At 41.2% G+C, this 12,907-nt stretch overlaps 1 protein-coding gene across 2 annotated transcripts in view; it reads right to left on the bottom strand.

The window, feature by feature from the left end:
* fgfrl1a (fibroblast growth factor receptor like 1a) overlaps window positions 1-9,448 on the bottom strand; it is a 69,100-nt gene extending 59,652 nt beyond the window's left edge. For both annotated transcript variants that reach the window (XM_041944696.1, XM_041944697.1), the window contains exons 1-2: window positions 9,273-9,448; window positions 7,667-7,767 (exon numbers count right to left, since the gene is read on the bottom strand). In XM_041944696.1, the coding sequence (XP_041800630.1) occupies window positions 7,667-7,727 (61 nt within the window). In that variant the 5' untranslated portion in view covers window positions 7,728-7,767; window positions 9,273-9,448. The remainder of the gene's footprint in view (window positions 1-7,666; window positions 7,768-9,272) is intronic.
* Between the last annotated feature and the right edge of the window lie 3,459 nt (window positions 9,449-12,907).

The raw sequence follows: 12,907 nt of genomic DNA, 5'->3' as shown, positions 1-12,907 counted from the left end.
GTGGCGCCACGTCCCACACAGCGCTGCACCATGCAGGAGAGAGAAGCTGGGGAAGAGAGACAGGAAGAGAAAGAAGAGAGAGAGAGAAGCTGCAAAATATGCAAAGATACCGAAAATACAGCTGCACAGAAAGTGTGACACACACGTGTTGTAAGTACTCTCACTGCATATACATGCACTGTAGTAGGGTTAAGCATCGTTTGATTCCCAGTTTCAATTTCATCATGGTTTAAAAAAAAAAAAGATTTATTTCCTCCATTATTTCTGTGGCCTCACTGTGGTTACAAAGAAAATCACATAGCAACTACGTATTAATTCAAATAAATAAATTAAAATAAGTCTTATGGGCCACTGCATTGACATGCACTGAGCCAATCACCGCCTTTCACTGGTCTGCAGTCTCAGCACACTTTACGTTCTGCAGCATTGCAACTTGCAAACTCTGCAATGGAAAATCTCTTGTCAATACATCTTTTATCATCTTTTACAGCCTATTGCTGTATTTGCTGTACTGTTTCTATCAATCTGTCTCTTTTAATCTTTAAATCCAAACACTGTTCAAACATAAAGATCGTCACCTCAACATACTTCCATGTGAAAGAGTGGCAGCCATAAAAACAAGGAGTCTTTTCACTTGGCACTTTGTTAACATCGTGTACTGTAGCTTAGATGAGGAGTCGAACCAGGATGATACAGAATATGAGATCGTGTCGATTTCTGCGGCCTTATAGCCGTTAAAACTGTTAAGAGCTTGTAGTTCTCTCACATTTATTTCTCTGTCTTGCGAGTTCTCTCCGCAAAGTCCTCTTGTGCTATCTTATCTTGTCCTGTTGCTCTTCTCTCTGCTGCACCGCTTCCACAAACACACACACACACAAACGTGTCTTCACATCACCACGACATACCATCAACCCCCACAGAGGACGTCCAGACGGCCCCATTACTACCCCACCATTAACAAAGGCAAAGCAAACATTGACTTTATCTAAATGTGGGCTAATAGCCTTTAACATTAACAGGCCCTGTAAAACTCTGGGAAGGAGAACAGTGGTGGCTAAAGTCGGGTGTGTGTGTGTGGGGGGGCTGCCCCTCGAGCTCACCCGTTCAGTTCCCTGCAGATGGGTTCATGTCAGTGCTGGTTACCTTTTCGGGGGCAGACAATGACTGTTTAATGTTGTGTTTCCATACGATCAGTCTGTCGTATTTTGACTTGCAGCCACGGCTCGACAGCATTTGGCCCTGACGTCAGGATTTAACAAGAGGAACCAACAGAGTCATCTGTGCCCTTTGAAGCTTCCCTTTGTCTGTTAATCAGCACGTAATTAACAAACACAAACACACACATGCATTGACTGTTTCTGCTTTTCTTTTACCTGGAGGACCAAACGATCCCCGTGCATGATTAAATTTTGACGCCTTAAATATTTTTTAATTCTTCTAAATGAGACTAAAATCAGTATTTTTTTGCTTTCCACCATAAACTTGTACAATTTAACAGGCATAAAAAAGTGACAAATATTACTATTATCTGTTGGTCCCGTGCTGGAGAATATGCACTCATCCGTGGATGCTGATCAAAGCCTCACCCGTCTATGGTGGTCTGGTTCCAGCTCTTCTTCTTGGGGCTGGCAGGCAGATGCCCTCCTCCACCATCGGGCCATATAACGGTCGTCAGCACGTCAAATGGTATTTACGATAGTTAGCTGTGACTTAAGACGCGTTGCATGCTCAAAAACCAGGAGCGGGGTGGAGGGGATGTGCTGATGTGAGACTATGAGTGTGTCTGTTTACAATGAGGTCAAGTTGTGTGTTTGAAGCATCTGTCTGTGGTATGCAGCTGTTTACTCTATGAGGAATCAAGATGCTCTCCTCCTCCTCCTCCTCCTCCATTCTTCTCATGAGGAGACAGGCAGATGCCCACCACAGCTAACACGATGTGTTTAGGTACAAAATGTAGTAGCGCGGTTCATCAGGGTTTTACTTTAGTTAGCATGTGGGAAAAAACACATCAACAAGGTAAAACATAAAACTGACTTGTTTCATCAAAGCTGGTCATCGATAACTTCTTGTTAGACTGTGGCCTTTGAAACCAGTGCTTTCCACTTCCCAGGGAGCATAAATTTTAGGGCTATACCCACTAGTTCAAAACTTCCAAGCTTTATTCATAATACTGACATTTAAACGCTAAATCAACATTAGAATTCTGCTGCTTTGCACATCGATTTATTCTGTTTTAGTCCAGTATTTGTGCACAGCTGCAGACAAAGATGAGCCCACACAATTATCATCATTATTATTATTATTATTATAATTATTACATTTTGTAGAATGGATTCCAGTGGTGGCTGCATACAATTCCATTGTGATCAGATTTTTAGTAACTCCAGAGTAGTTTAATCATTATAAAATTCACAGATCTATATAATATCTAACAGAATGGAAAGTTTAATTAATAAAACAAATAAACAGAAAATGACTCAAACTATTTTCATTAATAAAAAAAGTCCTAAAGCAAAAAACAAACAAACAAAAAAACAAGTAAATTTCCCCAGTGTGGGATGATAAAGTCTTATCTTATCTTATCTTATCTTATCTTATCTTATCTTATCTTATCTTATCTTAAATCTCCAATTTGAATAAAGTGGTTCTTCGGAATAAATGAGTTGGTCTTTTTCTATCAAATCAGTCTGCTTTAATGAATATAAGATAATATAATATATATCAGTTTCCTCAGCATGAATGCATGCAGTCATTCAATAAGTTTCCACATTTGGACTCTGAAACAATCCTACGCAGCCACAACATGAAAATCTTATTCTACAAATAACATAATACTAATAATATTAATGAAGCCTAATGTTTGTCTGCAACTGTGCAGAAATATCAGATTAAAACACAATGAATCAACACGGAAAAAAAAGAAAAAGCTGTGCAGCCTCCAAATGCCAAACTTATGAAGAAGCTACATGCGTCTAACAGCGCCCAATGTTAGAAAGACACCTTCCTGTGTCTGTCTATCTGGGTGTCTCCTACTTTTCTTCAAAAGTTTAATGCTAGTTATCCATTGCTTGCCTCTCTGGTGACTGTGCACCTCCTCCTCCACCTTCTCCTCCTCCTCCTCCTCCTCCTCCACCTTCTCCTCCTCCTCCTCCTCCTCCTCCAGTCCTTCTTACCTAACCACAATTCTCTCCTACGTATCATTGTTAGTGTTAGCCTGCTAATTACATTCCTCAGTAATGAGTGTGTGGGACAGGAGGTCGTTAAGCGATTGTGGGCTGTGTGTGCGTGCTTACATGTGTTAAGTCATATTTATGGGTAGCGTCTTCTAGTTGTGTACTTTTTCAGCATCTGTGCATGTGGCTGTTTACGCTCTGCGACGATGCTCTTCTTCTCTTTCTCCGCTGCTCTCTGTTTTGGCAGCTCCAACATGACGAAGATGCATTTTTAATACAATTGGTACAACAATGACCCCTCTGGATAATGGGTGGTCGATGCAGCAGAATCACATGGAAAACATTAAATTGTTTAGGCAAAAGCGTGCATTAGGAAACAATGTACACAAACCCACACTCGTCATCTTTCCTTTCTGTGTCTGCTTCAAGGGTTCGGCCAGAAGAGGCAGCAGCGAGTGTGATGTGGTGATGTGACGTGCTTCAACAATCACATTATTATTATTATTATCATCCTCTCGGCCCCGCTCCACTTGTTCGACCGTGAAGTGTTTAACAGATGGCTTACGTAAATAACATCTGACATGCTGATAACCATCTGACACACACGTGGCATTTCCCATCACATGCACAGCTAACGTATGTGTGTGTATGTGCGCAGAAACACAAGCATATGAAGCAATAGACAAACGCTTGATCTGTTCAGGGCAAATGTTGCATGTTTTGTGGTATATTCTTCCTCGCCTGTCACCTGCCTCATCATCAGCGCAGAGAAAGCAACAGTTAAGACTTAACACAAGTTTTCCCATTGAGGACAAAGTCAACATCGGCCCTTCGAAAATGCTAATAGGATCTCTTGCCAAGAGTGAAATAAGAAAACACTCAAAACTGTCCATTCAGTATGAAGCTAGCCAGGAGACAGTTAGCTTAGCTTAGCATAAAGACTGGAAAAAAGGGGCAAACTGCCAACCTGACTCTGTGCAAAGGTAAAAAAACACACCTACAAGCACCTGTAATGTCCACTCATCAACACATTGTATGTTATTTATTTCACCCAAGTGTGAAAACATGAAAGATAAATTGTGGTATTATGAAGGGTTACGTGAGGGATGCAGTGCCAGGAAGTTACTGTGCTCTGCAAGAAATAGTACCACACGTAACCGCCTGCAATCAGGCTTTATGCTAAGCTAAGCTAGCTGTCTCCTGGCTGTTCTTTCATATTTACCGACACGAGAGTGCGATCGGGCCTCTCACGTAGCTCTTGACGAGAAAGTGAAAGAGCTATTTTCCTAAACTGTCAAACTATTTTGTGTAACAGTGTAAAAAGTATTCATATCTATTATACGACTAGTCTTTGACCCCTATGTTCAAGCTAATAGAGGACAATGCTAATCTCATCTCTCATCTCGCTTTCTCTTACACACACACACACACACACACACAGGTTCAAACACTGTGGTTTGTGCACATTATGCGACTCCACATCTGCTGCAACAAGAGCATGAACGTTGCATCTTTATCTCTTTGTGTTTCTAGTTCTGGTCTTATCCGTCTCTGCCTTTCTTTTCCCTCTCTGACCACCTTCTGCTCTTCAGCTACCTCTTCCCCTTCTTCCTCTCTCTCCACCTGTACCTCTCTCTTTGTCTGCTGCAGCGGTCCAGCGAGGACCTTCGCCCTTCCAGTGCTCCTGCTGCCATTCGCCAATCGGCACTCAGAGAGGAAAACAGCCCTCGGTGTCATCTGATGCTCAGGCCCCCAAGAAACTGCCAGTCACAGTCATTAAAACCATTTAGCCTTTGTGGTAGCTATTCATTTACCATTAAAAGAATCAGTTTGTTCTCTATATTTCAATACAAGCCTGCATTATGAGTCAGCTATTTCTTTAATATAATAAGCTATGCTGTATTTCGCAGAACTTTCAGTGCAGTTATAACAGTACTGTTGTACTTCCTGGCTTTATACAATAGCACCATTACATGTACCGTAACTAAACCTTGTGTGCAAAGGGGACTGCCCGGACAGATGAGGCCACAAAAGAGTTGATGTTTTCAATTTGAAATGTCATGATGTGCACTATGATATTTTGCTTTTTATTGTTCATTGTTTATACAGTTGCCCTGAGTAACCCACCTCCGGTATGCATATCTCTGGGATATCTCAGTGGTAACTAATAAAATGCTTCTCTGCGTCACTTCTCCGAGTGCAGCGGAGAATGCAACAAGGGCGGACTGCGAGAGGAAGCTTTTCCATCATTTCTAATGAATTTCTCAGCTGTTTCATAGAATTTTGAGGTGAAAACTGTGATTATGAGTTTGTTTTACTTTTCATGATTCGTTCAATACGCCAAACCGCTCTGAGTCAGCTGTTTATTTGTCAACATCGGTGCATATACAGCTGCAGTGAGTGATCCTATTAGCGTCCGAAATGCCACTTTTGGGGGTAAAATACGACATTGGAAAATTGCATAATGAGCAGTGAACATTCACACACACACACACACACACACCAATGGCACCACATCAGGAGCAGTTTGGGTCATCTTGCTCAAGGATACTTCGACATGCAGGCTGCCGACGCCCGGGATGGAACCATCGACCTTCTGATAAGTGGACAAGTGCTCTACCTCCCAAGCCACAGCCAAAATGGCAACAATTAGCTGCAGGTATATTAAGCTGAGTTCACCTCCTGGTTTCGTCTGCTTTGTTTAACATGAGGCTATATGCTATAAACAGGGAACGTCAAGGATGGGACACATACAGAGAAAAGATGACATGCTACATTACTCAAAACCACAACTTTACAATTACATGGTATGAGCCTCAGATCAGAGGGCCACCAAATCCCAGCATCCCTCTCATCACACACACACACCACTGTACTGTAGAGATGTCTTTCAACCGCCTTGTCATGAACTCCAGTGTTACACACACAACAACAGAATAAATTAAAAAAATGACAACAATTACTTCTCCTTTCAAATTGAGTTGCACAGTAAAAACATGGAAATGAAAGCTCACACTTGCGCTCTACATTACTTTTCTGAGACAAATGGAGAAACAAACCTTAAGTTGAGATCTCTCCAGTGTTAATACAGTACTTAAAGCATAAAACATGGAGCATGAGAGAGTCAGAGACTCAAAACAAGTGTCACAAGATAAGAGAACTTCAGTTTCTAATAGGTTCAGAGCAGCATTTTGTCCCCTCTGTCCTCTTCATGCCCTCTCCCTAACACCCCTCCCATAATCTGCTGCCTTCGCTTGCTCCTTCCCCTCAGTTTCCTTTCTGCTCTCTCTTCTCTCTCTTTTATCATCCATTATTACTCCAGTCCTCCTTTGTCCTTTCTCTCCTTCACCCTCCTTCTCTGCATCTCTCTATCTCTCTCCTCCACCCTTACCCCCGCCTGCTGTCTCTCTCTGCTGCCTGCCCTGGTTTCATTGACAGACTGCAGGCGGCGAGGGGGAGGAAATGCTGTGGCATTGCACAGCAAACATCCCTAATAGGCTAATCTAATCTCATCTCTTTGCGGTCTATGGCCCTGTGTTTACTTTTGGCCCCGTGTCTGCACGCTGGCTCTGCCTCGCCTCGCTGAATGCAGCTTTGTTCCCGCTGAAAACTCATCATCGGTGTGATCTCTGGAGCGGGCGCCAACTCCACGACCGTCTGCCCATGATGCCTGCAGGCTGGGGATCATTCTCATCTACGTGCAGCCTCTGACGCTGTTGTTTGCTTTCATTATGTCCAGTTTCATTGAAAGAAACAAGGTAGCGTGCCGAGTTCTGAGGGTAGTGCTCTGTATCTGACCCTGACCACCAGCCGCCCTGTGGGGTTGTTCAATTTAGATTTTGAGTTGAAACATGAAATTTTACTCCACAGCCAACAAAGTTAGCCTCGCAAAACAGCAAAGAGGTAGAAAAACACACAACTGCCAGGCGAGTGCACAAATTCCTGACAGTAACTGAATAACAGAATAAGTCAAAGGTTCACCGACTGTCTAAAGAGCAAAAGCATCGCATTAAGTGCAGTTCAACGCGGGACAAGCGTCTGCAGATATCCCAATATCTGAGCAAATGCATCAGTTCAGAATGAGCCAATAAATGATAACAAAGATGTTTACGGAGCACACAATTAAAGTACTTCCAAAATGGAAAAGATGAAAATGATAGAGGAGGCGGGTCACTCCTGCAGCCTCTAATGTGCTCCTGTCATACTTCCAGCCTTCATGAGAAAGCTGTGTCTGAAACCACAGCCAAAGCAATCGTACCACCGTGATTCAAACAAATCCTTCTGGGGCTGGAACAGCTCTGAGACAGCAAGAATGCAAAAATAGGAAATCTCACTACGGTAAGTTCACCCAGGTGAACCTTTGGAAGACTGTTTTTTTTACAAGTGCTGCCAGATAGTGGTGTCAGCTGCAGTGATTTACCTCGCTGACATTATCTTACTGCTGGTATTGATGACTGCAAAGCTGCAAGTCTCTGGTGAAGCCCGTTACTCACCCCTGGCAGCAGCGGACATCAGAATCATCTCCAGCAACAGAAAGACCCAGAGAAGCTCCATTTTGGTTTGATTTGCAGGAAGAACGCTCGGCCTCTTTGATCTGAAAAGAAATGAAATAAGAGAATATGACGTTGCTTATTAAGGGATTACAGGTGAGGTTTCTATATTGAGTAGACATGGTGACTTTAAATCATCAATTTATCAAAACTGCTGTAATGTCCCCTGTCAGGGTCTGATTTATTCTAAAAATCCACACACCAGCTACATTCATTATTTTACCATGATGGGTTTTTTTTGAAGAACTGTTACCAAAATAGCTGCAAGCGCAATGGAAGTAAAGCATAATTTACTGCCAACTGGCTGACAGCTGGTGAGCATCTACGTGAAAACCTGCCTTGAATTTTAAAAGAGGCAAAAGTAGGCAAAACTTGATAGAAAATTATCGAGATATTCCTTAATAAAGCAAAGTAATACATTTAAAAATGTTTCTCTTACACTGTGACACCATTAATTCCTGTGCAGACCTTTTCAAAGCCTACCAGGCTAAAGTTTCTAAAGGTGGACGTTATAAGCTATTCTGTGCACTTACTTTGCACTTACTTTTAAAATGTGTCACATCTCTTCTGTTCTGTGTATTCTGTCTTATTATTTGGATCAACACACGTCTGTCAGAAAAAAAGTGTTCATCACTCAGGAGCAGAGATTTTCTGGAAGTCAAACTATTTTGCCTCCAGATTTATTATGTCCACCTGTCCATGTGTCTCTCCTTACACTGGTTTTAATCTTTCCGCCACATAAATTCTTCCCTGAACCTTACGGGATCTTATTTCAATGCATCACATGCTGTATCTTTGATTAGTGTCTGTCAACCTCAGAGCCTCAGTTCACCAAAAACTGCAACACACTTAAAAGTGCAGGAGAACTGACAGATCCTCGTGCACAGAAAACCAGGTTTAGCGATGCTTTTATTTGCAGGAGCAGCATCCTGAACAATCTTTAATTCCTACATTTACAATAAACGGCATGCAAAGAAGCTGAGCATGGCGGTGGATAAGAGTAAAAAATGTTTAAGAGGGAGGAGGGTCTGCAACCTGTCTGCATTATGATGATCCCACACTGGAGAGCTAATGACTTTTATTCATCACTTGGTCAAAATCAATAATTTGCATGCAAAATCATTTCATTTAATCATTTAATTATCATAAACCATGCTCCTTTGCATTCATACAGTATAACACGATTGAGCCACATTTAATATGTGCTGTCTATAGCTGTAACCACTTCATAAATGCAGTCAAAGAGAACTTTGCCAGTGTTGTAACGTGTTTTTACTCACTTATTCACATATGTGGCAAAACTTAACTTTAAATAGAAACTTCTGGTGATTAATACTACTTAAGATTATCTAGGAATTACATTAATTTGACTCAGATCTAAACTTTTAAACTCCATCATGGCAAAACAAAACTCTGCAGTCACACAGGAATAGAAAGATGAATGAAAGGGTGATAAGGAGATAAAAGAAGCTCACTGTAAACATTAAGACTCTGTGGCTGCATGACAGATATATTAGAGTGACTTTGGCTTATTAATAGTTGGACTTACTGTAAAATCCCCAGCAGTGATGAGATAGCCACCGTGTGTTAGCCTCTGCAGACCTGCACGTAAACCATGCCTTTATCCCGAAAACACTTCTCCACCTCCTTTCTAATTATCACTTCGATAACTTAATCCGTGATTCACCAATAATGATTTTCAAACGCAAAGAGACGCGCCTGTCACCGGAGCGCCGACTTCCAGAGCAACAAGTCCGCAAAGCTGACAAAGAAAGCTTTAACCAATAATACAAGTCTGAAATGTGGAGAATAATTAAAAATATATCGGCTAAGGTCAAACACGTGAGCGCGCAGACTGCGGGCTGTAGTATTTCTGAATGACAGTCCGCATGTAAAACACCCGCGACCACTAACAGCACAAGACAGAAAGAAGAGGGAAACTAGGTCTCCATGTCCCGCCTGTTTACGCGACTATTCCGGCAATTACAAAATAAAAAAAAGCCGAATACTAAATCCACATCGCCTCCAGCTGCGCTCCGCCGTCCAAAACTCAGCCGCAGGCGAGAAAACAAACTGCGTCGACCGACCGTCCGAGTACGGAACTTTCAGCCAATCAGAGGGCAGGCCAATCAGAGAGCGGGCCAATCAGCGAGCAGGACCGTGTTGGACAAATTTGGAGCGGTTTATGGTGAGAGGGGACATTAACTCAAATTAATTTAAATCATTTGCTAGTAAGAGAAATAGTGTATAAAATATATATAAAAGTAAACGTGAAAGGGTCTGAGATTTAATCTTAATTCTTAATCACCTTTCTTTATAATAACAACAACATCAACAACAACAATAATAATAACTAATTATGTTATTGGTATTATTATTAGTGTCAGTAGTATTTTAAGTAGTAGTAGTAATAAATACATAATTATATATATTTTTTTCTATTCATGAAGGGTAGAGCATGTACAGGACACTGTGGTCCCTAAGTGCGTTCTCCAAGTAAGTTTATGGACCAACACTGCCACCTAACGGTAGTCAGGCGACATTACAAGTTGCTTGTCAAAGGTCGCTCAACTGTACATGCAGCACTGATGGTCAAAGACAGACTGTGGGTAAATACATATACTGCTAACATGATTCACATACGAGTTCAAGTCTCCCTCTCTTAAATCACACATGCACATAAATGCAGTGTGTGTCTCAGGGATGTGTTTCGGCAGTGAAGGACTCCTGGAGGAATAATGCAGGTTTTGTGCAGGGCACTGACTTATGCTGCAGACTATGGGCTGTCTGTCAGTGTTCTTAGAGAGCTTGACATATACTAGGCTTTAACATCCTCTGAGGCACTTTTAATGATCTTGTATTTTTGAATATGTAGTACTCATTCGACTGCACCAACTAGTCCAACAATGATCTTATGAAGATAAGAGAACAATAATATATTAAACTTCATACAATATTTCACTAATTTCTGTATTAATATAGAAATGACGTTGACCTTGATGACTCCATTCTACTGTATTCTCCCCTGTAAAGCAGCAGTGTCATCTTCTGGTGACAGGAGGAACTGCACAGCATCGTTTTCATTCTGCGGAGCTCAATCTGAGCGCACAGACCACTTTCTGGACCTTAGTGCTCAGCAGAGTGACAGGTGGACAAAAACTTGGACCAATGCATCTTTACTTGTAAAATGAGCCTTCTTCTGGGAATCTGTTAGTATTTGTCCAGACAAGCAGTTTTCAACTTAATCTTCATGAGGAAGAAACTCTTTAGTATAATCAAATTATTCAACATCGTATGTTATTACTGTAGGATTCAAAACTATTTAAGAGACTCAGCTCTCCCAGCCCAGTCTTCATATTCTTATATAATGAACATTTTGAAAAGACTAAGAAAAGACAAGAACTTTGCAATTGATTTCCTTCATTGCATATATTCACACTTTTGATTCACAGGCCAGTTAATTGGGGGGAAAAAATCCCCAAATTTCTTTGCATATTTGCATACTTCCACTGACTTCTGATGAACAGAGGGCTGCCATACATCTCACAAGTACATGTGACATACGCACCCGTTACAAATAGTCATCAGTCAAATAGGAGTAAGAAAATACATTTCAAATAGAGCACATACACAGATTAATGCATACAAAAGGTACATAAAGACAATTACAGTATAGATACAGATCATGTATCTCACAGGCCTCAGGCTAAATAGCCGTCATCAATCTATTTTGCAAAGTGTTTATTCCACAGAATGAAAACTGATTGCAGACAACAAGCTCAATGTCTTTAAAGTGAGGGGTGATAATACCAGCTGATCTCATGCAGAAATATCTTTACTTTGACCAGCTGACTGCAGATATGAGAAAGTCTTGTTATATCTACTGTAAATCAATCAGTGTTAGTCACAGCCCTTTGTACAAAAATGCGATAGTGCACATTGTTTTGCTGGCTTGTGCACTTGGTTTAATAGAATTAGTTTAAATGGAGGTTCATGTTTGATGGCCAGTGGAGATACAGTCATCATAAGATCAGGTAATCCAGACATTTTTCTCTGACCTTCAAGCTATCAAACCTGCAAAGAGAACAAGGTTGAAGTATTTCTAAAACTGGAAAATTGAAAGGCAAGTGGGTGAATGAAGCCAAATTGTTGATTATCTGCACAATGTTCTGAACTTTGTAATATCCAGACAGGCTTTTTTGGCTGATGGCCAGGGTCTCAATGTGAATCATAGGGTCTGCAGTTCTAAATACGTTTAATGCTTCAGGAACAAATTGAAATGATTTCAGCTCCAGCCTGTGTTTGGGCTCCAAACAAACTCAGGTTTGTCCAAAGGGCATTTAAGGACTCAAACTTCTTTATATCTGTTAAACAGTCATTTAATGCAGCCATCTTTACAGCAACGACTTGGTTTAACTGTGAAACACAACAGAGTATTGTCTATGGCTGAGCTCCAGTCCCATGGCTTTAACCACTGTGTTTTATTTCAGTGTCAGGAGAAGGCAGACCAAACTCCTGGGAGTCTCAAAGAGTGTCTGAGCAGCTGGGAAGGAAAGCTATCTGCAGATTTCTCAAGTGAAAACCTGCAACAACTGTTAACACCTAGAAATAGATGTGAGACTATTCAGAAATCAGATTTAATCGTATCAATACGGAATACATGCATATGATATAAGATACATAATGAACAAATAATCAATAAAAATACCAGTGATTTCATTTTAAAATTCCCATTCAGTGCATTCTCGCCAGACGACTCTGTCACACTTTAATTCCATGTTTTCTTCAGTAGATGGTAGCAGAGGACAAGGGAAGACAAACACACACACACACACACACACACAGACACACACACACACACACACACACACACACACACACACACACACAGTCTTTTATGTTTTAAGTACAGTTATAGTTGCTATTCTTCTCAAATCATCATGACAGATGGTGGGAATATGGTTGAATATGCTCCATTGAGATCCATGCACTGTGACAGGCAGGAGGCGGAAACTCTTTCTGGTAAAAACTTGTGTGTGTGTGTGTGTGTGTGTGTGTGTGTGTGTGTGTGAGAGAGAGAGAGAGAGAGAGAGTCCTCAGATCTCTGTATTCATGTCTTTTCTACATGTGAAAAGACATCATGTGTGTTATAATGTTTTCCTGCTCTGTCCAACTTTCACACAC

Source organism: Chelmon rostratus, chromosome 9, assembly GCF_017976325.1.
Source record: "Chelmon rostratus isolate fCheRos1 chromosome 9, fCheRos1.pri, whole genome shotgun sequence".
Taxonomy (NCBI): Eukaryota; Metazoa; Chordata; class Actinopteri; order Chaetodontiformes; family Chaetodontidae; genus Chelmon; species Chelmon rostratus.
Note: the sequence above shows the minus strand (reverse complement) of the source record. Positions and strands in the feature narration are given on the sequence as shown.